The 25,517-nt window shown below is 41.6% G+C and overlaps 1 protein-coding gene across 2 annotated transcripts in view; it reads right to left on the bottom strand.

The window, feature by feature from the left end:
• The window catches only part of c12.2 (von Willebrand factor A domain-containing protein c12.2), a 248,503-nt gene extending 226,545 nt beyond the window's left edge, over positions 1-21,958 (bottom strand). Inside the window, exons 1-7 of one of the 2 annotated variants that reach the window (XM_068361985.1) lie at positions 21,868-21,958; positions 15,193-15,316; positions 13,357-13,471; positions 12,491-12,571; positions 11,706-11,947; positions 11,391-11,558; positions 10,706-10,870 (exon numbers count right to left, since the gene is read on the bottom strand). In XM_068361985.1, the coding sequence (XP_068218086.1) occupies positions 10,706-10,870; positions 11,391-11,558; positions 11,706-11,947; positions 12,491-12,571; positions 13,357-13,471; positions 15,193-15,316; positions 21,868-21,878 (906 nt within the window). In that variant the 5' untranslated portion in view covers positions 21,879-21,958. The remainder of the gene's footprint in view (positions 1-10,705; positions 10,871-11,390; positions 11,559-11,705; positions 11,948-12,490; positions 12,572-13,356; positions 13,472-15,192; positions 15,317-21,867) is intronic. The other variant, XM_068361986.1, reaches the window with a different exon arrangement.
• Positions 21,959-25,517: the final 3,559 nt, after the last annotated feature.

Genomic DNA, 25,517 nt, shown 5'->3' with positions numbered 1-25,517 from the left:
GTTATTCCTGAAAGTACTAATAAAAATATATGAACATAATTAGCAGTTTTAAAGAAAAGTAATTTCACATGCAGGAAAAATAAACATAACTATGTTTAATGAGACTTTTGACTTTGCCTTGCTTTCACTAAATCTTTAATACCAGCAGGTAAATTAGTAACTGAGAGCAACAGACAGTTCAGATTTGAATCGGATAGTCGCGGCCTCACTTCTTGAACATTTTCATGGATGAAAATATTTGCTCGCATCTGTATGTTGTTACAAAGCTAACAGGCATAACTTTGGGTAAATTTTCTAAATTCTGAAAAATGTTCACTTGTTTATAATTGCCAAAAATAAGTATTTCAGGTGCACTTGGGAGTGAGGGAAATTCCTTAAATTTACTCTTCAGCACTGAATTTGCTTTTAGACCAATAAGCTCCATCTGTATATTACTAGGCATCTTCAGAATGTTATGTTCAGTAAGTGAAAATGGATTAATAAATGCAACCATGCAATCTTCTTCAGCAAAATCACTAAAACGACTATCAATGGCCTCTCGTAGTAATATGATTTTTTCAATGTATTCTGTAACGTTGGTTTATGATTTAGGTATTATATATGTCTAAAATCTAACACATATAGAAATGGTGTATTTTGAATAATTAAAAGAAAAAAATGCAGGACATAGCTGAAGGTCCCCTTAAATTATTTTTGTATTTTTTTCTAATAATCAGTAGTATTTTTGGTATTATTTTTCTATGAGCGGGCTTGGTTTTTTAATTATCTCTGGGGTATAATGCGCCACTTGTAATCGTGCAATGCGCCACTGTTGGCGCATGCGCCATAGGTTGGCCACCCCTGCAGTAAGGAATATTTACATCCTACAATATCATTAAATAATTGAAGTTTTTTAATGATTTCTCAACAATCACCATAAACAGAAATAATGCCTTGATTTTATGTTCATCTTTTAAATGGTATGAACACGACAAATTTGAAGTAATATGTTATTTTGATAATAAAATAAATTTTTTAATATACTTACCCGGTGATTATAATAGCTGCAACTCTGTTGCTCGACAGAAAAACTCTAAGGAAAAAATTCGCCAGCGATCGCTACACAGGTAGGGGGTGTACTTCAACTGCGCCATCTGTCGTCCAGATACCCAGTACTCATTGTAAACAAAGAACTCAATTTTCTCCTCGGTCCACTGTGTCTCTATTGGGGAGAAAGGGAGGGTCCTTTAATTTATAATCACCGGGTAAGTATATTCAAAAATTTATTTTATTTTCAAAATAACATTTTTCAATATTTAACTTAGCCGGTGATTATAATAGCTGATTCACACCCAGGGGGGTGGGTAGAGACCAGCAAAATATGTTTACATCATTATGAGCTAAGAATTTTTATTTAATTTTAGAAGTTATCAAAATAACAAAAATAAAATAAATAGGTACCTGGTAAGAAAGTCGACTTGAACAATTACTCTGCCTTTTTAAGTACGTCTTCCTTACGGAGCCTCGCGATCCTCTTAGGATGCTGAGCGACCCATAGGATCTGAAGTATGAAGGGTTGCAACCCATACAACAGGATCTCATCAAAACCTCTAATCTAGGCGCTTCTCAAGAAAAGAATTTGACCACCCGCCAAATCAACCAGGATGCGAAAGGCTTCTTAGCCTTCCGGACAACCCAAAAACAACAATAAAAACATTTCAAGAGAAAGATTAAAAAGGTTATGGAATTAGGGAATTGTAGTGGTTGAGCCCTCACCCACTACTGCACTCGCTGCTACGAATGGTCCCAGAGTGTAGCAGTCCTCGTAAAGAGACTGGACATCCTTAAGATAAAAAGACGCGAACACTGACTTGCTTCTCCAATAGGTTGCGTCCATTATACTTCGCAGAGATCTATTTTGTTTAAAGGCCACGGAAGTTGCGACAGCTCTAACTTCATGTGTCCTTACCTTCAGCAAAGCTTGGTCTTCCTCACTCAGATGGGAATGAGCTTCTCGTATTAACAGTCTGATAAAATAGGATAAAGCATTCTTTGACATAGGCAAAGATGGTTTCTTAACTGAACACCATAAAGCTTCTGACTGGCCTCGTAAAGGTTTAGTTCGTCTTAAATAGAACTTAAGAGCTCTCACAGGGCATAAGACTCTTTCTAGTTCATTTCCAACCATATTCGATAGGCTTGGAATATCGAACGATTTCGGCCAAGGACGAGAAGGTAGCTCGTTTTTGGCTAGAAAACCAAGTTGTAGAGAACATGTAGCCGTTTCAGATGAAAATCCGATGTTCCTGCTGAAGGCGTGAATCTCACTGACTCTTTTAGCTGTGGCTAAGCAAACCAGGAAAAGAGTCTTTAAGGTGAGATCTTTAAGGGAGGCTGATTGTAGCGGCTCGAACCTTTCTGACATGAGGAATCTTAGTACCACGTCTAAATTCCAACCAGGTGTAGCCAAACGACGCTCCTTCGTGGTCTCAAAAGACTTAAGGAGGTCCTGTAGATCTTTATTGTTGGAAAGATCTAAGCCTCTGTGACGGAAGACTGATGCCAACATGCTTCTGTAACCCTTGATAGTGGGAGCTGAAAGAGATCGTTCTTTCCTCAGGTATAAAAGGAAGTCAGCTATTTGAGTTACAGAGGTACTGGTCGAGGATACAGATACTGACTTGCACCAGTTTCGGAAGACTTCCCACTTCGATTGGTAGACTCTAAGGGTGGATGTCCTCCTTGCTCTAGCAATCGCCCTGGCTGCCTCCTTCGAAAAGCCTCTAGCTCTCGAGAGTCTTTCGATAGTCTGAAGGCAGTCAGACGAAGAGCGTGGAGGCCTTGGTGTACCTTCTTTACGTGTGGCTGACGTAGAAGGTCCACCCTTAGAGGAAGAGTTCTGGGAACGTCCACTAGCCATCGAAGTACCTCGGTGAACCATTCTCTCGCGGGCCAGAGGGGAGCAACTAACGTCAACCTTGTCCCTTCGTGAGAGGCGAACTTCTGCAGTACCTTGTTGACAATCTTGAACGGGGGGAATGCATATAGGTCTAGATGTGACCAATCTAGGAGAAAGGCATCTATATGAACTGCTGCTGGGTCCAGGATTGGTGAGCAATATATTGGGAGCCTCTTGGTCATCGAGGTTGCGAAGAGATCTATGGTTGGCTGGCCCCATGTGGCCCAAAGTCTCTTGCACACATCCTTGTGGAGGGTCCATTCTGTTGGAATGATTTGTCCCTTCCGACTGAGACAATCTGCCATGACATTCAAGTTGCCTTGGATGAACCTCGTTACTAGCGAAATGTTTTGACCTTTTGACCAGGTGAGGAGGTCCCTTGCGATCTCGTACAACGTCATAGAGTGGGTCCCTCCTTGCTTGGAGATGTACGCCAAAGCCGTGGTGTTGTCCGAGTTCACCTCCACCACTTTGCCTTGAAGGAGAGACTTGAAGCTTTTCAAGGCCAGATGAACTGCCAGTAGCTCCTTGCAGTTGATATGCATTGTCCTTTGACTCGAGTTCCAAATTCCCGAGCATTCCCGACCGTCTAATGTCGCGCCCCAGCCTATGTCCGATGCGTCCGAGAAGAGAACGTGGTTGGGAGTCTGAACAGCCAGGGGCAGACCCTCTCTGAGGCTGATACTGTCCTTCCACCATGTCAGGCAAGACTTCATCTTCTCGGAAATGGGGATCGAGACCGCTTCTAGCGTCTTGTCCTTTTTCCAGTAAAAAGCTAGGTGATATTGAAGAGGACGGAGGTGTAGTCTTCCTAACGACACGAACTGTTCCAGGGATGATAGGGTCCCTATCAGACTCATCCACTGCCAGACTGAACATCGTTCCTTCTTCAGCATGTTCTGGATGCATAACTGGGCTTGGCTTGTTCTGGGGGCCGACGGAAAAGCCCGAAAAGCTAGACTGTGAATCTCCATCCCTAAATACATAATAGTTTGGGATGGGACCACTTGAGACTTTTCCAAATTGACAAGGAGACCCAATTCCTTGGTCAGATCTAGAGTCCACTTTAGATCCTTCAGACAGCGACGACTGGAAGAAGCTCTTAGAAGCCAGTCGTCCAAATAGAGGGAGGCTCGGATGTCCGCTAAATGAAGGAATTTGGCTACATTCTTCATCAGCCTCGTAAACACAAGAGGAGCTGTGCTTAGGCCAAAGCACAGGGCTTGAAACTGGAAGACAACCTTTTCGTAAACAAATCTCAGAAAAGGTTGGGAGTCTGTGTGGATGGGGACGTGGAAGTATGCGTCCCTTAGGTCTAAAGAGACCATCCAGTCTTCCCTTCTGACCGCTGCTAGAACGGACTTTGTGACAAAGACATTCAGCGCACTGACGTCTAGCACTGGCCTCCACCCTCCTGTCTTCTTTGACACTAAGAAGAGACGGTTGTAGAAGCCCGGGGTTTGATGGTCCAGGACTTTGACTACCGCTCCCTTTTCTAGTAAGAGAGACACTTCCTGTTTCAATGCTCGTCTCTTGTCTTCCTCTCTGTACCTGGGAGAGAGATCGATGGGAGACGTTGCTAGAGGGGGTTTTCGTACAAACGGGATCTGGTACCCCTCTCTGAGCAACTTCACAGATTGTGCATCTGCGCCTCTCTTCTCCCAGGTCTGCCAGAAGTTCTTGAGTCTGGCTCCCACTGCTGTCTGAAGAAGCTGGCAGTCAGACTCTGCCCTTAAAGGACTTGGTTCCTTTCTTCTTTCCACGTCTCCCTTCGGCACGAGCACCTCCTCTGCTGGAGGCTCTGCCACGAAAGGGCGGAATAAATCGGGACGCTGGAGTGTCCATCCTTGGTCTAGCTGACAAGGTAGGCAAAGGGGTGGCTTTGCGAGCAGAGGATGCAACCAGATCGTGAGTATCCTTCTGTATCAAAGAAGCAGCAATCTCCTTAATCAGGTCCTCTGGAAAGAGGCACTTGGAAAGAGGAGCAAACAGAAGTTCGGATCTTTGGCAAGGTGTAACTCCAGCTGACAGGAAAGAGCAAAGGTTCTCACGCTTCTTGAGGACTCCGGACACGAAAGATGCAGCAAGCTCATTAGATCCGTCACGTACGGCCTTGTCCATGCAGGACATGATGAGCAAGGAAGTCTCCTTCTCTGTCGGAGAGATCTTTCTGCTTAGAGCTCCCAGACACCAGTCTAAAAAGTTGAAGACCTCGAAGGCTCTAAATATACCTTTCAAAAGGTGGTCCAGGTCCGAAGATGACCAACATATCTTTGAGCGTCTCATGGCTAGCCGGCGGGGAGAGTCTACAAGACTTGAGAAGTCGCCCTGGGCAGAGGCAGGAACTCCCAAGCCGAGAACTTCTCCCGTGGCATACCAGACGCTCGATCTAGAAGAGAGTCTAGCAGGGGGAAACGTAAAGGCTGTCTTCCCTAGACTCTTTTTGGACTGCATCCATTCTCCTATCACTCGTAAAGCTCTCTTGGACGAGCGTGCGAGGACGAGTCTAGTAAAGGCAGGCGTGGATGACGGCATACCTAAAACAAACTCTGACAGAGGAGAGCGCGGAGCCACAGACACAAACTGGTCCGGAAACATCTCTTTGAACAGTGCTGAAACCTTCCTAAAGTCCAAAGAGGGTTGCGTAGACTTAGGCTCGTCAAGATCTGAATGTGGTTCATCTACATGTGCAGCACCATCATCATCAGAAAGTCCCTCATCCGAGTATTGAGGAGGAAGCGGCAATGGAGTAGGTAACGGCTGGTTAGCTGAGTCCGGTCGCACGGGTGCATGCGTGACTGAGCCGGACGCAACGTCATGGAACTGTTGCCCAGTCTGTGAGCAGGCAACAACCATAGCAGCGCGGGGACGCACAGCGTCTACTCCAGACTGTCTAGCCTGATGTGGGTGAGCAGTGGCAACCACACTGGGTTGCGGAGGTTGACGCACCGCGTCAAAACAAAACAACTCTGACGGTTGTTGTACCTCACGAACATCAACGGAAGGCTCCGTGCGTCGCTGAACGTCAACATGCGGCTGGCAGGGCACACTGGAACGCATGGGTGGCGGAACTCTCTCAACTGGAGTGCGCAAGAAGGTCGCCTCAGCGTCCACAGGACGCACAACCGAGCGTGTGGGTGGTTGTAGGCAAGAGGTTGTACTAGCTGGTGCAGCAGCAACCTTCTCCGCACGCAAGTCCTGCATCAGAGACGTTAATTGGGACTGCATGTCTTGCAGCAAAGACCACTTAGGGTCTGCAGGAGCAGGTGCGGCGACAGACGGTATAACTGTCTGAGGCAGTACCGCTTTGCCTCTCTTAGGAGGTGAGCAGTCATCGGAAGACTGCAGCGAGTCCGAACTGACCCAGTGGCTACAGCTGGGCCGTTGGACTTGCGCGGAAGGGACCGACTTGCGCTTTAATGGTCGTGAGACCTTGGTCCATTGTTTCTTGCGAGAAACACCTTCCGAAGACGAGGAATAAATGGGCTCTCTCGTCTTTGTGCGGCAGGGGCGATCTTGGGAAGATGCGCCCGATACCATGGAGGGAACGTCTGTTCGCTGATTAAAGCCTCTCGAACCCATTGGTCGTACGACATTGCTTCTCCCCTGGACTTGGGAGCTTGCAAGAGGTCCCGGACTAGGAGGACGACAGGCACGAACAGACGAACCCTCAAGCGCAACACTATCCACAACACTATCACTCACTTTAACACTTCCCACTGCACTTTTACACTTCAGCTCCTTGACATCCGCCATGAGCTGGTTAAGGTCACTAGCCAGGGACTCAACTCTCTCACCCAGAGCTTGGATGGCACGCATCATATCAGCCATTGAAGGTTCCTGAGTGCCAGAAGGGGGATTAGGAGCAACCACTACAGGGGAAGGAATAGGTTGTGGGGCATGAGGAGAGGAAATGTCAATAGAACGAGAGGAACTTCTCCTAACTCTATCTCTCTCTAGCCTACGTGTATACTTTTGGAATTCGATAAAATCGAATTCCGAAAGCCCAACGCACTCCTCACATCGATCTTCCAATTGACAGGTTTTATCCCGACAATTGGAACAAACAGTATGAGGGTCGATAGAGGCCTTCGGAAGACGCCTTGAACAGTCCCTAGCATTACACTTCCTAAATTTTGGGACTTGTGAAGGGTCAGCCATTTTGAATTGGTCAAAGGGGAATTCAAAAACTATCCAAAATCATCAACAAATAATCCGTAATCAAAAAAAGAATGCAAGGATTTTTGAAGAGAAAGCCTGCACAGCGAAAGCTCAAAACTAGAATAGTGTACTTCACCAAATAGTTGTGAAAACAAATCCAGTTAGCAACAGCGAATTAGTAGGTCTTGCCGGTAGCACGACAGAGAGAAAATTGAGTTCTTTGTTTACAATGAGTACTGGGTATCTGGACGACAGATGGCGCTGTTGAAGTACACCCCCTACCTGTGTAGCGATCGCTGGCGAATTTTTTCCTTAGAGTTTTTCTGTCGAGCAACAGAGTTGCAGCTATTATAATCACCGGCTAAGTTAAATATTGAAAATTGAAATTTTCCGAACAATATAAACATTAAGCTCTTTATTAGTGAATATACTTTCGGCAAAGCTAGAAGGCTAGCCATGAGAATTCTAGAGAGGTGTAACTACCCCGCCATTAGTTGGCTCACACACACACACCTGTGTTCTATCAGCAGTTTTGCTTGTAGGTGGGATTTACCAGTGGATAGGTGATGGCATGCCAAATTTTTATAAAGAGCCCAAGGTTTATATTGTTAGCTAAAGTACGAATTACTTTAAATTTGTCATTTGTTCCAACTCTATAAACAAAACCTCTCTCTCTCTTTATTCGGGATGCCATAACACTTTACATCACTCCATCAATTAATCTTTATTAGGGAAGACTCATTCTTTAGGTGGGTGGAAGACCTAATCAACAGGCTGGTTTTTGACCCGGGATTTTTCCCATACGTGCTCCGCACATATAAGTGCAAGATTTAGCAGCCTGCGCAATCTTGCGATACTATCAGTGTGACTTGCCTAGGTAAGAATTCTCAGAAATGTTGGAATCTTTAAAACAACCATAGAAGTTACCCAAACCCATCTCGCCAGGGGCTATGGGGACGCAACAAGTAGATTAAACAAGGAATATGGTTTGACCTACTGACAGCAGAAGCCAGCTTGCAGAGGACGTAAGGTGATTTTCCCCAAGAGAGAGGGAGATGAAAGAAAGAAAGAAAGAGCCAGTCATTCTTGTCATTAATCCTCTGGCCTCCACCATCAGCTACTTGTCCATCAAGGAGCCTGAGCTGTTTAAACCATTTGTTGTATAGCCACCAAAGGGCCTATGGAGAACGTTTCCATGTTCCTGTGGGTCACATCTTGTAGGTAGTGGGTGGTGAAGGTTTTCTGACGCTTTAATACACCTGCTTGTAGGACCTATGTCACAGAGTAGTTTTTCTTAATGCTAGGGATGTATCTATGCCCTTAAAGTCATGAACTCTGGGTCATCTCGTTTGTGGAGAAGGATCAGGGTTCAACACTCTGTCTATGATCTTGCAAATCCAAGCAGAGATCTTTTTTTTGGTGATCTTCTTGACCCTCCCCATCCTGACAAAGAGTGTTGACACTGGTATTTCTTGTTGTCCAAACTGAATCTCAGATACTTCCTTGAAGAAGGATGGGTTGAGATCTGGAAGTATGCGTCCTTGAGGTCCAGCGTGCATGTGAAGTCCTGCGGTCTTACTGCTTGTCTGACCATGTCTGCCATCTCCATATAATGAATGGAGTTTGCTGAACAAACTTGTTCAAGTAGAGGTAGAATAATGGAGACTTTCTACAAAAAAGTTGACAGTAGAAGCAAAGAGACTCTGATGAAAAACGTAATCATGCATTAATGACATAATGCCTGTTTCTGATGTCCCTATGGATGTTCAGATTCACATAGATTGTAGAGAGGACAGCCATCGCACCTCCACAGGTGGATGGGTCTATGATGATGTGCATGTCTTTAAGGCCGAACTGCGGATATTATGCCCCTATAGTTAACCTCGGTCACGGGGTGGGGTTCACGAGCGAACTTGTTTGCATAAGCTCTTGCATGAGAAAAACTTTTCGTTCAACTTGGATCATCTGTTCACAAGTAGAGTCCCACGACGTTGATCCTCTCGCTGGTGGACGAGGATAAGTCTCCTGATAAAGCAAGATGGTTTGTATTTCAGTATGCGTAACAAGAAATTACGCAAGCTCTTAGGCCAAAGGTTGAAGCGAGGGTTGCTCGGCCTCTAGGGTGAGCGGGGCTTACCTGCCACCAAACGACCTACTATGTTTAGTTTGTTAAAAGCCTAGCGGCCATTTCAGCTCCTATTAAAAGTATAAGGTTTGCATGGTTAGGAAAAATACTATTTACTTTAAAATTTGCAATTTCTACATCAATCTTTCCCTTTCTGCTATAACTCCCATCTGGTCCACATCTACATCTATCCCTTCTTTCCTTGATTCTCTGGAGCTTCTTACAGTTTTCATACAATCATTTTAAAATCTACTACCGTTAGAGAGTTATAGGTTTTTTAACTGGCCAGACAGTACTAAATTACAGTAGATTCTTCTCTCTGGTTACGGCTCATTTTCCTTTTGCCTACACAAACACCGTATAGTCTGTCTTATTCTTTACATAGTCTCCAATGTCCTCAAACACCTGACAACACTGATATTACCAAACAATTCTTCTTCTTCATCCAAAGGGTTAACTTCTACACACTAATTGTTCAGTGCCTACTTCCCTCTTAGTAAGGGTAGAAGATTATCTATGGTAAGCAGCTCTTCTCGGAAGACACTCCAAAATCAAGCCATTGTTCTATAGTCTTGGGTAGTGTCATAGCCTCTGTACCATGGTATTCCACTGTCTTGCGTTAAGAGTTCTCTTGCTTAGGGGTACACTCGGGCACACTATTCTGTCTTATTTCTCTTCCTCTTGTTTTTTAAAGTTTTCATATTTATATATGAAAGATTTATTTTAATGTTGTTATTGTTCTTAAGTGACGCAGTTCCGGTAGGCCCTGCTGCTTCCTCCGGTGCCTTAGATGACCGCGGAGGTAGCAGCAGTAGGGGACTCAGCAGTATGAAGCTTCATCTGTGGTGGAAATGTGGGAGGTTGGGCTGTGGCACCCTAGCAGTACCAGCTGAACTCGGCTGAGTCCCTGGTTAGGCTGGAGGAACGTAGAGAGTAGAGGTCCCCTTTTTTGTTTTGTTTCTTGTTGATGTCGGCTACCCCCCAAAATTGGGGAAAGTGCCTTTGGTATATGTATGTATGTATGCATTGTTCTTAAATTATTTTATTTCAATTGTTAATTACTTCCTTTGAAGTTTATTTATTTCTTTGTTTCCTTTCCTCACTGGGCTATTTTCCCTGTTGGAGCCCTTGGGCTTACAGCATGATGCTTTTCCAACTACGACTGTAGCTTAGCAAGAAATAATAATAATAATACTGCTTTTATACCTACTATAATTGTTCTCAATTCTTTCTCATAATATGTCAATACAATCTCATTCAAGGAAAAGATATCCTTCAAACTAATACAGTGCTGTGTGAATCTGGATAAGTGACTCGGTCAATCAAGTTGAACTACTTTAAAGAGAATATCCTTACAATGCATCCTGCTCCACTACAAAACATAAAAAATATTAATTACAATACACATCATCCCTACAAAATGTAGTGGCCCAAAAAAATTGGGGTCCACAAACTCACAAAGCAAAAGTGTAGCATCTTACCTTGTAAGGAAGACTAGATACATCCCTCGCTTGAAATCTTGACCGCAGCGGGGGATCAAGCGGATGGCCTTGATACGGAGGGGAAGGTAATCCCAATGCGATGACCCGGAAATTTTCATCAACTCGTACAAGTCGCATCCTCTCCAACTCTTCGGGGGAATGCTCCTATTGAAAAGATTAAAAATATAGATTCAGATGAAAGAATACAAAGAATGTAAAGGATAAAACTGAAGATGAAGATTCTAAGCAAGATTTCACAGATCAAAATATAGCCATTAATCTTAGTAGAGCCAAGCCAGTTGCAGCTCAAAAGGCCACATAGAATCCCTTACGGTGCCTTCTAAAAAGTGCCATTCAAATTCAATGAGTTTGAAGTAGACCCAAGAGAATCCTATTGGTATTATCATTCCAATATCAACACATTAACAAATTACTGTATTAACCTTCACATCAATGGATACCCCTGGCTCATCCTGTATTATTACAGAGTGTTTATTCTGCTAATATTGTTGTTATCTTTGACTCCCTTGCGATAAGAGATTCAGTGACACCAACAACTTTGAATTATTGAATTCTAACAATATATAAACAAAGCAGCTCCAAGAGGTCTAACATTTATCAAATCTTGGGAGAAAAATAATTCTGTATAAGAATATAGTCAAATCTTCCATAGTTAAACACAAACCTGTAGTAGTTTATCATATCTATGACTAGCAATTAAAAATCTTCCATCTTCAAGCTGCATTTCTCTGTTTTCCAGAAGATTATTCATGACAGGTAACACGTTTCGTTCTGCTTTTTCTATGCCTTCTAATATCAAAATACGACCTTCCACCGCAGCTCTTACAGCGCTCTGAAATCAAAAGCTCAAATTAAAATGCAATACAAATTTTGAACATTAATAAACAAAAATGAAAAAAGTTTCAAAGAATCAATAGAACTCTAACATGAATGAATAATTTCTTGGATACTTGACTCTGGTCCAGAAACCTTAAATTACCTGGTCATGATAAAAGGAAGTACCACCCCTGATCTCTCTTCGTTGCTTGAGGTCTGTGTCTGTTGTGTCTCTTGTGAGGGTAACAAACTCTGCTTCCCTCTTTGTAAGCTGTAAATACGCTAAAGCCAATGACCTTTTCTGAGGTCCAGGAGGTCCTATAAGAAAAACGTCCTGGCCAAGTTGATCTTTCTGCAGCAGCCATCGCAAGTGTTGCAAAACAGATTGGGGGAGGTCACTGTGCACTGAAAAGAAAAAGATATTTCTAACATATTTCCTTACACAAAACAGTAAACTTGACATTAACTACTATATATGGAGAGGTATACATAAACATAATGGATATAAGGCATGGCAGTTTGGTTAGATTAATAGAAAAAGTGCTGAGGTCAAATCTACTTGTCCACCATACCTTAAAATGTATTTACTGTACTGTATACTTTAGTGACAGTAATTTAAAGAAGTATAAAAGAGTTACAGCACTGTACTGACAAAGTGAAGTGGAGCTTTGAATAGTTCGAAAATTATACAAACTAGATATTATCCGACACATTTTCACTTTCATGTAAAATTTCTGATACTTAACCATCCCATACTGAACCCTAAATAGATAGCTATCTTCAGTAGTAGAATATCTACTACAGTAATGAACTTCAAGCATAAATTACAATACAATATACAGTAGAGATTTATTTCATGTCAATTCCCATAATTTGAAATGCTTTACATCTTCCAATCCTGAAACTAAACCATGAATAGCATGCATGAAGAAAATTTTCTCAACTTACAGTAACCAACTGGAACGAGTTCTGGATTTTTTGGATCCTTGAGTTCTTTTGAGAGCCCTCCGATGGTGACCTTCGACAATCCTAGAAATAGTCCAAGGAATCTTCTTCAATTAATATCTATGCATAGTACACTGTCCAGTTTAATAACAATGTATCAATACAATCGATATGCTTTTAATTTATATACAGTACTTATTGCCTTAGGAAAGTTGATATTAAATTTAATTATCTAATTCCAGTTCTTTACACTTCCTGCCTCTTCAAAATATGTTCTTGTTGTTATTGTTAAACATATACAGTGATATTTCTGGATATTTAAACATACAGGTATTTCACATTAAAACATAGTTAAATACTGTGCTGAAATACTGTAATACAATAATAGACTAAAGAATGGCAAGTTAACCCTTTTACCCCCAAAGGACGTACTGGTACGTTTCACAAAACTCATCCCTTTACCCCCATGGACGTACCGGTATGTCCTTGCAAAAAAATGCTATAAAAATTTTTTTTTCATATTTTTGATAATTTTTTGAAAAATTCAGGTATTTTCCAAGAGAATGAGACCAACCTGACCTCTCTATGACGAAAATTAAGGCTGTTAGAGCAATTCAAAAATAATATACTGCAAAATGTGATGGGGAAAAAATAACCCCTTGGGGGTTAAGGGTTGGAAATTTCCAAAGAGCCTGGGGGTAAAAGAGTTAATTTAGAAGCAAAAATGCATAACAAAACTTTTAAAATATTGTGTGTTCAACAACTAAAACATCATTATAATTATTATCCCAATCACTAAAACTATAAATCATAGTATAACCAGGACAATGACTGATATAACTAATAAGCAAATGTATCCACTTATTTACCTGATTCAAGTCGAATTGGCAGATAGAGGCCAGCAGCATTCTTTAGAGATATTCGTGGATGGATTAATATTCTTGATAAAACGTGAAGGCGACTCAATGCTCCATATGGCCTCATCTATAAAACCAAGACATATAATCTTAAAACATGCAAAATCCTGAAATTACTCTACACAATGATGAATAAAAAAATGGAGTTTTTATGATAAAACAAAGTTTTATGAATACTTACCTGGCAGTTATATATACATTCAAAGCTATGTATATATAACTGCCAGGTAAGTTCTATTCATAAAAATGGAGTTTTTATGATAAAACAAAGTTTTATGAATACTTACCTGGCAGTTATATATACATAGCTTTGAATGTATATATAACTGCCAGGTAAGTTCTATTCATAAAAATTAACATTAACCTATTACATTTTCCAAAATAAAAAAAACACTTCAAATTCAATACAATTTGCATTTTTTCATAAACAAACCAGAGTCATTTAATGGGGTTACTTCTGGTTTCGTTACTTACAGCCAGAAAAAAAAAAAGAACTGGTAGATTGCGTCATGCCACGCTGCTGAGCAGCCAGTGCGCATGACGGCATACACTCATCTCGAGCGTCTATTCACATCACTCTTCTGGTTAATGACTTTGGTAAATGACTAAGGTTTGTGTAGCTATGGAAAATACAAGTCGAATTAAATTTGTAGTTTACTGTATTCCTACACGGATACAAACTTCCGAGTAATTTGATGGGGACCCTTTCTTAGGAGGGAGAAAGTCTGTGGGGTATTAGGTCTGCCTTTACCTCAAGATACACTTACTACAGTAATAGTAAGGGGTCAAAGTGAACAGTGAACAGTGCAGCTGGCTTGTATGAGGCAGGGCCTTCTTTTTTCTTCCAAAGAGTGATATGCACATCAGGTGACTTGTAATATTAATATATGCAATAAATCATTACAGTATATATTAGTCAACTAACACCAAGGAATCTTACCTATATTACGGAGATTTCAAGTCAGGGCTTTAAATTCAATCAAAATTGCTATTCGCCTTTATGCTCATAAACACCCTTATAGTCCAGGGAGTAACTGATTACTGTATTATTATTTTCTAAGCTACAACCCTAGTTGGAAAAGCAGAATGATATAAGCCAAGGGGTTCCAACAGGGAAAATAACCCAGTGAGGAAAGGAAACAAGGAAAAATAGAATATTTTAAGAAGAGTAACAACATGAAAATAAATATTTCCTATATAAACTATAAAAACTTTAACAAAACAAGAAGAAGAGAAATCAGATAGAATAGCGTGCCTGAGTGTACCCTCAAGCAAGAGAACTCCAACCCAAGACAGTGAAAGACCATGGTACAGAGGCTACGGCACTACCCAAGACTAGAGAACAATGGTTTGATTTTGGAGTGTCCTTCTCTTAAAATAGCTGCTTACCATAGCTAAAGTCTCTCTTCTACCCTGCAATAGAAGCAGTTACTTCTCCCATGAGAGCTTAAATTAGACTTTGTTATGCAGAAAATATGGGTCCAATAGAAAAGGTGTCCAAGGACCTATGTTTACAATCTTTAAGGTATTGGTTTGTAAAAGTGGTTTGTCTTTTCCAGACTCCTGCTTTTAAAACTTGAGCTACCGAGCGGTTTTTATGGAATGCTAGGGTTGCAGCAAGCCCATGTATATCATGGGCTCGAGAGAGACACTTCCTGAGTGAACTACCGATTCCTCCTTTTTTCCATCTGGCTGTAAGAATCAAAACCAGAAGTAACCCCATCAAATGACTCAGAAGTTTGTATACGCGTAGGAATAAATCAATGTTACGGCAAAAATATCCAATACCTCTGTATTATGTAATGGAGATTTGTCTTCCCTTTCGTCCCCTCCCTCGAAGTATTTTTTATTGTGTGGAGCAATGATGTCACCTATATTCCTTATGTTGTGTACATTGGGCACCTCAAAACTCCTGAAAATAAGGCAAGGATATACAGTAAATGTTACAAGACTAGCCTTTATATCAACAAAGGTACTGAATAATAAATATACCATGAATAGAGAGATTAATCTATTAAATAAAATAATCTGGCATAAGAAAGAAAATAAAAAAGTCAAAAGTAGTTTCTAAATGAAAAAGTATTACTGGAAGAAAAAAATATAACAAATTTTCAAGATAAGCTCAAAAGAAAACTTCCAAATTAATAAGGACCCCAACTTTAAAAACCTTTAATCAGCCAAAGCTTCAGTTCAAATTCAGTCTCGGATGATAAGTCAATCTCTGCCAGTTATCAGCCATGTCCAGAGACAAATATTACGTTTGCGGTGTCTCCCCCCCTCCACCCCCCCGCCCCCAAAAAGAAAAAAAATTGAAAGGATACTGGGTGTAAACTAAACGCATTTCTGAAATTAGTCAAGCATGTTTACCCGCTCAATATCTGTTTCAGCCGCCACAAAAAAAAAAAGTGTCCCTTAGAAAGAAGACACTACCTGAAGTTTTCAACTTCAGTGACATTGAATAATGTAAGTATAACTATATTTGTTTCTATTAACATAGATTATGGGGTGAATGTAGTTCATTGGGACAAGTGCAAAATTTCTTATTAATTGTAAATTAATTACGAAATATGATCGTGTTACCTTGCTAGGAGTGGAGAGGGTTGCAAAGCAAACACAGAGTTAATCAAGAATATGACAAATTCGTAGATGATTTGTATTTTTCCTAACTATACAAACTTTAGCTATTTAATAGGGGTATTACTTTCGGCGTAGCTGAAATGACGAGCCATTAATTTTTAACGAGGCTTTACTACCCACACCGCTAGTTAGCGGGGGTAGGGGGGGGTATCTTGCTACCCGCCCCCTCTCACACACCTGTGTTTGAGCTCACTTTGCTTGGAGGTAGGACTTCAAGGGGGATAGGGCTGGCAGGGAAGTTTGGTTAAATAGCTAAGGTTTGTATAGTTAGGAAAAATACAAATTATCTACGAATTTGTCATTTGTTCCGTAACTGGAATACAAACCATGCTATTTAATAGGGGTGACTCACCCATTAAGAAGGGTGGACGTCCCAGCCAGTCTGGCTTTTATCTTTGCAGGGGGACTCCTCATTTGAGTGTGTAAGCACCCAAGAAATAAGGAGTCTCTGCACCTCGCTAGAACCTTGCTACGCAAGGTCTGCGGCCTACGCAAGCTGTGTGTGAAGGTATGAAGAAGTGTGACTTGTCCTAGAAAGTTGTTCATAAGTTCTTTAGATGGAAACTTGTAGACTAGGACTTTCCCAATACCACCTCGTCAGGGTATGGGGACGTAACAGTATTAATCTTAATACTAGGAACACAAGGGAGCATGGTTTACCTGCAGTGGTTTGAGGTCAGCTACGCAGAGAACCCATGATGCTGCTTTCCCCAAGAGAGGGGATGATGAAGAAAAGAATAAGGGCCAGTCAAACATGACAAATTCGTAGATAATTTGTATTTTTCCTAAACCCCTCGGCGCGAGGAGAGGTTTCCCCATTGGTGCGATGGGGGAGTCTCTCTTCGCGTGATTCCCTTGGGGACGGGAAATCTTCATCCGAAAGGGGAGAGGCAGTCTAAGCAAAAGAAGGAACCTGCCTCGAAGGTCTGCGTGGAGTCAGTTTTGCCCTTGGGGAAGTAACTGCGTCTGGAACTCCTCTTTTTCTCTTCAAAGAGGTAAAAGAAGCCATGGTTCTGTGTCCCAATTCAGAGAAGACAGGCTTGAAAGCCCGCATTACGGCTCTGATCAGTGCACCGAACCAGGGCTGTTGGCTGACAGATGCGCTGTCAGACATACCCTTTGAAGGGACAGGGATTGAAGGATCTCTGGGAGGTTCCCCATCATTGGTGGGTTTGCCTGTGGTGGCTTTAGGATCCTGGACCCCTCTGGATGTTTCCCTTTTCCCACAATGTGCAGTGGTATGCGCTTGCGGGGAGGGGAATGAGGCAATGGCGACCATGCCGTGCATAGTTCAGTAGTGTCGCGCGCAGGAGGATATTGACGCTCGCGGGAGGGAGAATAATGGCGCTCCTGCAAGGGAGAATATCGGGGCTCGCACGCGGGAGACTGTTGCCGTGCGCGCACGTGCGGGAGAGTATTCGCGCGGGCGCGCAGGATTATCACGTTGAGTGCGCGGGCGTGCAGGAGAGAGTTTGCGAGCATCTATACCAGTCGTAGGGCGCGCGCGCAGGAGAAAGATCCCTAGCGCGCGGACGCGCAGTTGAATCATGTGGGGCGCACGGGAGCGCGAGAGAATGTTGGCGCGCATTCTTTGGAGAGGATGGGCGAGTGTGCGCGCGCACGTATCCGCGCGCAAGAAGGCTGTCGCGCAGGTGAGCGCTGGCGCAACGGTACTGGTTGGCGCGTTGAATCATGTGGGGTGCACGGGAGCGCGAGATGATGTTGGCGCGCATCCTTTGGAGAGGATGGGCGAGTGTGCGCACGGCGCGCGCACGTATCCGCGCGGAAGAAGGCTGTCACGCAGGTGAGCGCTGGCGCAATGGTACTAGTTGGTGCGTGGGAGAAGCCAGCATTGCTGACTTCCCAGAATTTCTACTTTCAGTAGATCATTGGCGCGCAGGTTTTTCCTGGCGCATATGATGATGCGCAGGTTTTTCCTGGCGCATATGATGATGCGCAGGAGGGGTGCATGTTGGGTGCGTATGCACGCAGACAGGAGACTGATGGCACGTGGGAGAGCACTGGCGCGCAGGAGAGCGCCATTGCACAGGAGGTTGATGGCGCGCAGATGAGTGTTTGCGCACAGCTGGGCGAGTAAGAGAATGTTGGCGCGTAAGTGCAGGGCACGCAGGAGAACATGGGTGCATATGTGCATAAGGGCGCGCATAGCGCGTGATGGAGCTATGCTCCTGTTGGAGCGTATGCGCATGTTGGCGCATACGCCCTTGCTGCCATGTGTTAGGGTTTAGTGATGGGGCCTGACGAGCTACTAAGGAGCAGTCGTCAGGTTTCATTGGCGGGTAGCGCGTATGTGGTTGGCGCGTAATAACCTGCTTTGGTGGAGCCTTGTTAGGCCCATATAGAAACAGTGACAGCAGGTCTGTCAGATGGAAGGTCGACGTGTCCTTTAAAAGGACGACTTTCCACCGAAGGAGATCGCGAACGATCTGCAGAAAGGTCCAGTACCAATGCAAGAGCAGTGATGGATGATTGGTCTTGAGGCTCCTATGCGGTGGACTGCATCGAAGATGTTGAACCAAAGAGGCGCCTCCTCACCGCAGGTGAAGAAAGGCCTCTATGGCTCACCTTCCGATGAATGCGCCCTCTTGGGGTCGTTAGATCAGCAAGCTGACCTTCTGCAGTCCTCCGAAGAGGAGTCTCTGTAAGTGAACTCCCCCGAGAGAAAGAAACACAAGCAGGAGAGACTGACGATGGACTTATTTTCTCCCTCGTAGGTTGAACAGGAACGGAAGAAACTAAGCCGTCAGCTACTGTAGAGTTTGGAGAGGCAGAGGTGATGGGTGATACCGCATTGGATACCTCTGACACCACAACGTTGACAAGAGACAGAGGATCAACCTCTGACGGTGACGACGATTGCTTGACAGCGGCACCAAATCGGATGTAGTTAAGCAAAACCTTCTTGGGGGGCGAACCCATAAGCCCTAAGGAGGACCAAAGCTGGAAAAGGGAGATTAATGACATATCCTCCCCCAGGGGTAGAGGTGGAGCTGCTTCGCTAGGGGAAGTAACGTCATCTCTCGAGTCCCGAGGTTAGTAAACTATACATCGGTCTATGCTACCACTCGACGGTCTCTAAAAAGAGACCGACCGAGTGGGAAATTCGGAGGAGGTTTGGGCAATGGGAGAAGAGGCCTTGGGTTTTTCTCCTTTCGAAGCAACCTTTGAAGGAGAAATATCCCGTATGGACTTCTTCTTCCATCGTCGCGAAAACCTCTCTCACTGGGAGGTAGACCACTTCCTACACCTGTTATTGCTATCACACCGTTGGCCCCTACAAGAAGGACAAGGGGCGTGATTATCAGTCTCGACCCCCAACATGAATGTTCCACAGGGGCGGTCGGGAAACCCAGGCCAGGTGCGCATGATCGCAGAGGCCAACTTCACATATACAGAACTAGAAAAAGAAAAGACAAAAGATGGCTGCCAAAGGACGGTGAGGAGGAGAGCGGACACGTCCGACCACCATCCGAGCCGAGAGCAAAGTGAGCTCAAGCACAGGTGTGTGAGAGGGGGGGGGTAGCAAGCTACCCTCCCCTACCCCCACTAACTAACGGTGTGGGTAGTAAACCCTAGTTAAAAATTAATGGCTCGTCATTTAAGCTACACCGAAAGTATTACCCCTATGAAATAGCGTGGTTTGTAATCCAGTTACGGAACAAATGGCAGTTTAAGGGGGGTAACACGCCCCCCCTTTGGTAAGTAAGTAAAGACACGGTTTATAGATCAGGTTAGGAGGGGAAGATTAGGTTAGGTGGTGTTTTTGTGTACAGGTTTTGAAGAAAGATGGACAAGGGTGTTGTAGTACAACAGGCACAGCTTACGAGTGCCCAGAAAATAGGAAAGTTAGCATAACCAAGATTATATTAGGGCATATCCACGTAATTATCTTTGCTACACTTTCTTATATATCCCTAAGTATTTAAAGTAATGTTACCACTATTACTGATGAAATTGGCATTTTACTAACCATTTGTGATATGATTTCTGACTGACACAAAATTTTCTTTGATGAAAAATTACATGGTTTGTGTATTTAATGAAAAATTGTTAAAATTATAGTTATGGATGGAGCAATATTTTAAACAGAAAAAATATTTTTTTTTCATTTAGTAAATAATAAACCTTCACTGAATTCAACCTTCATTTCAATAGTAAATAAACCAAAAATCCATTAGACCTTCCAAGAATGGGGACATTTTTCAGAAATCTAATGGTTTTTGCTTCGACATGTGCTCGCTTCACTCGCGGAAAAAGAAAAACATCAAGCTCCTGTGCACTGACAAGGGGTACATGCTGAGCTGTGCACGCTAACCCCATTGATTATCATTTCTTAGATAGTTAAGTCTCTATTTGCTGTTTTCTTCAAAAAGGACAATTATTTAATTGTCCTTTTCAAAGAAAACAGACATTTTTCTATAGGGAACATGTTTATTTTAGTAGAAAAGCTTATTCCATCCATAAGTATAATAAAACTTCATTGTAAGACAGTATCACCTTAAGACGTTTTGGAAGTAAATAACCAATGTTATAAAATAGCAGATAACCCAGTTGTTGACAGATTTCTTTGCTGCAAAAGTGAATTACATTTTCGAAGAAAACAGTTTTATTACAGGAAATAGTTTATTATTGAATAAGAAAATGTTATCTAAACCGGAACTATATTAATACCGAACTAGGTGCCTTTGTACATCAGCGGCCAGTTCCTCGTGCTTTCATTGAAAGTTGACATCTACTAACCTAAACTTTCCCCTTAACCTATCCTACAAGCCGTGTCTTTATCTACTTACCTAACGGGGGGGGGGGGGGATGCCCCCTGCGACCCCCTTATTCTAAGTCATATTAATGCATACAGATGGCCGCTATCAAACATACACCCAAAAATCTTCAATTTGTCTGCTAGGTCAAGTTAATAACACTATTACCATTCCTCTTAACAAAGAAGGCCAAGATAGAAGTGCAGGGACGCTTATTCCACTTATCAAACAATTTATTTTACCTGGTTCTGCTGTGATTAGTGATGGGTGGGCAGCGTTTCGCACATTTGCTGAAGAAGGATATACGCACAAAGTGATCAATCACAGCGAACAATTTGTCGACAGACATGATAATGGTGTGCACACGCAAAACATTGAACGCCTTTGGTGTGATATAAAAGAGTGGTCGAGACACCCTGGTAACAGAAAACAATATCTCGAACAATATTTAGCGAGATATTTGTTTATAGACAATTTCAATAAAGAACAGGGTCAGTTGCACCATAACTTTTTTATTGAAGCTGGGAAATTATATGTACCCCATAGTGACCGACAACGACCACGGGACGAAACCGATAATTCATCTCTGGACAGTGATATCGACCAACCAGGAGCTTCTTTTTAAGGTAAATATAAACTTAGGTTTAGGTTGTAACTAGAATTTGGTGTTATTTTCCTGTCTTAGGTTCAGTAGTGCCCCGAAAATCACTGTGGCCTTAAGGGGGGGTCGAGCCCCCCTCCGCTAGGCCTAGGTAGGGGTACAGGGCCCTAGATTAGGTTAGGTGGTTGTATTAGGTTAGGTTAGGTAATGTTTGTTATAGAGTTAAGTCTAAAACCGTTCATTTCCGAGGAAAATGAAGGTGATATTCGTGCAAAACACATCAAATCACCTAGAAAACCATATTATCATGTCATTTTGGGCTGGTTCCTCTATCTAAAACTTTACCCCGTAGTCATCTGTAAGAGAATATGCTATCCTATGGCTGTAGATAAACTTCAGGTCAAGCATTGAGGTCCGGATCAAAATCCCTAAATTAAAGTAACTTACGAGTAACGCATTTTTCCAAAGACTAAGTCATGCTATCTATGATCACGTGTATTACCTTTTTTTATCACAAATCGTTCGGGTAAGGAGTCGTTATCATAATTACTATCTTGGTCCAAGGCGGTCTTGAGATCTTAGAGTAGCCCTACGTTCACCGACTTGAGTTCGGACTGTCTTGTAACAGCTGATGAATGTAAACAATAGAAGAGGTTCTCATTCTTACATAATATTTACTTCACTCAGCAGTACATTTTGATTATTAATATATATTTAATAGAAAACATAACTTATAAAATAGTATTTAAATAATACTTGAATATTTTTAAACATGTGTATTTCACTTTATTCAAATTTCATTGCATTTTTAGATAAGAGACAATACTAAATAAAGCCTTATGCAATTACAAACATTTTCATTCATCATATGGATTGAAAGGTTGTTATTATCATGATTATGATTATGAAAGAAGAATTTAAGAGGTCCAAATTGACCACAATAGGTTGCCAAGAGTGATGATAGCAAGGTGTTATCCTATCTAATTTCAAGGTAGAATAGGATAAAAGTAAAGATTGAGAATCTCATGACTATATTAATTTATTTAAGGCACAGATGATATAAACTTAATAACAATAATAAGAATAAGCTTAGAAGCTTTGCACCTATCTATAAAGTGATAGAGTGTCCGCAATCTTATTTTGGAGAGTGAGCAATAAGGAACCAGGAACTAGGAAGAAAATGGTAGGCTATTCATATTAGCTCAGAACCATTATCAGGAATATATATAATTTTGCTGTAATGACTTTAGCCAATACAAACGCTATTGGGAACATAATGGGAGTGGGGTATGATGCAAGGAGTTATGGAATACTAAATGAATAAAAGTAATTTCAAACTAATATCAAGCTATCAAACAATTCTGTGTGTTTTTTTATAAACAGTGTACGACAGAAGACAAAACACGATAAGATTATGCTATGTCATGATCTATCAAATTTACGGGATAAGAACTGTAATTATGATGCAATCTTGATTTTAAAATACTTGCTGTATTATTATTATTATTATTATTATTATTATTATTATTATTATTATTATTATTATTATTATTATTATTATTATTATTAGTTGGAAAAAGCGGGATGCTATAAGCCCAGGGGTTCCAACAGGGAAAATTGTTCAGTGAGGAGAGGAAATAAGGAAAAATAAAACATTTTAAGAACAGTAACAACACTAAAATAAATATTTCGGATATAAACTATAATAAAACTTTAATAAAACAAGAGGAAGAGAAAGAAGATAGAATCTTAAGCATGTGGCATAAGACTCTTCATAACGGTGACCATCCTTTACATTCAGATCTCCTTGGACAATTCTATCCTGCTCGTAATACTAGGCAGGCAGCTAATTCTAATAGCCAAGCTTTCTCCATCATAAGGCTCAATACTGCACAGTATTCTAGAAGTTTTATTCCAGCAGTGACCAAGTTCTGGAATGATCTTCCTAATCGGGTAGTAGAATCAGCAGAACTTCAAAAGTTCAAAGTTGCAGCAAATGTTTTCATGTTGAACAGACTGACATAAGTCTTTTTATAGTTTATATATGACATATATATTTTGTAGAATGATTTATTGTTAATTTATTCTCATCATTTATTTATTTCCTTATTTCCTTTCCTCACCGGGCTATTTTTCCCTGTTGGAGCCCTTGGGCTTATAGCATCTTGCTTTTCCAACTAAGGTTGTAGCTTGGCTAATAATAATAATAATAATAATAATAATAATAATAATAATAATAATAATAATAATAATAATAATAATAATAATGTGCCTGAGTGTACCTTCAAGCAAGGGAACTCTAATCCAAGATAGTGGAAGACCATGGTACAAAGGCTATGGCACTACCTGAGACTAGAGAACAATGGTTTGATTTTGGATTGTCCTTCTCCTAGAAGAGCTGGTTACCATAGCTAAAGAATCTCTTCTACCCTTACCAAGAGGAAAGTAGCCACTGAACAATTACAGTGCAGTAATTAATCACTAAGGTGAAGAAGAATTGTTTGGCAATCTGTGTTGTCAGGTGTATGATGACAGAGGAGAATATGTAAAGAATAGGCCAGACTATCCGGTGCATGTGTAGACAAAGGTAAAATGAACCGTAGTCAGAGAGAAGTATCCAATGTAGTACTGTCTAGTCAGTCAAAGGACCCCATAATTCTCTAGCGGTAGTATCTCAACGGGTGGCTGGTGCCCTGGCCAACCTTCCTCTCTTGGAAGAGACAGAGGGAGGCAAAACTTGTTCACCGATAAATTCCTACAATTATTGAAGCTATTTAAAATAATATATTCATGTCGAATTATTTGCTTATCAGTGACTGTCCAGAGATGATGATGATGATACTATTATTATCATTATTATTATTATCTAAGCTACAACTCTCAATGAGGAAGGGAAATATAGCAAATAAACTACATATAAGTAATTAATAAAAAAAATATTGAAAGACAAATCCTAGACTTATGATCATCATCTCCTCCTACGCCAATTGACGCAAAGGGCCTCGGTTAGATTTCGCCAGTCGACTCTATCTTGAGCTTTTAATTCAATACTTCTCCATTCATCATCCCCTACTTCGCGTTTCATAGTCCTCAGCCATGTAGGCCTGAGTCTTCCAACTCTTCTAGTGCCTTGTGGAGCCCAGCTGAACGTTTGGTGAAATAATCTCTCTTACATTATCATTATTGTTATTAGAAAAAGAAGACTTATGATAGACATAGACTATTGATCATAATCACAGCAACCGGGAAATTTGGTTCAGGAAAATGAAAAGCAGGTTTTCGAAAAACAACGGTTTTAAGATAATCTAAACTTCACTTGAAGTTGATTTACTATGGTATAGTTCCCTTCAAATATAAACTATTTCTATGGCATGAATTATTGTCGTTCATGGTGAGCAGCTCAGGTCAATTTGATTTAAAGTAGAGGTCTTGCCTCTGTAAATAAACATCGGCTAGAAATTGCTCTGGTTGGAAAGAAAAATAATGCAAGATCGTTCATAGAATAAATAAAAAATAGTAAAAACGGGAAAAAAATAGCAAGAACAAGAAATAACAATAAATATGACTACATCTAAATGAGGATAAATAAATAATATATTATTCACAAGATGTGGTGCAATCGGCAGGCTGAAAATATTACATTCTGTACATTCATGTAGATTTAGCTGGTTTTGTGCCTTGCACAGGACATGATTTGCACCACGAGCTCCAGAATTGCAAGAGCCCGTGCTTGCCCACATGGAACAAGCAATTTACAGCAACAGCAACTCATTAAGCAACCCGTAACTGACAATTAGATAGAATCTGTTATGAACCAGAATCTTCATATTTGAGAAGGACCTTTTCCATGATGCCCGCCAAATAATCTAAAGTCTCTCGATCGTATGTAGTTGTAGAATCCTTGTCGATTTTAGGCGCTTTCTTCTTGGCGTAGGAGCTAGAAGCGGGTTTGTAGTCTTCGGCGTAAGAATAGTAATCACTTTCTGTGTCGTAACTGGAGTGGGTTGAATCGGATTGGTAATTATTGTAATAAGGATAGGAGTAAGCACTGCCGCCGTATGGTACCGAGGCCTGGAGGTAGTGGACGTCTGGTTCGT

Source organism: Palaemon carinicauda, chromosome 38 (genome assembly GCF_036898095.1).
Source record: "Palaemon carinicauda isolate YSFRI2023 chromosome 38, ASM3689809v2, whole genome shotgun sequence".
Lineage (NCBI taxonomy): Eukaryota > Metazoa > Arthropoda > Malacostraca > Decapoda > Palaemonidae > Palaemon > Palaemon carinicauda.
This window is presented reverse-complemented; position numbering and strand designations above follow the sequence as displayed.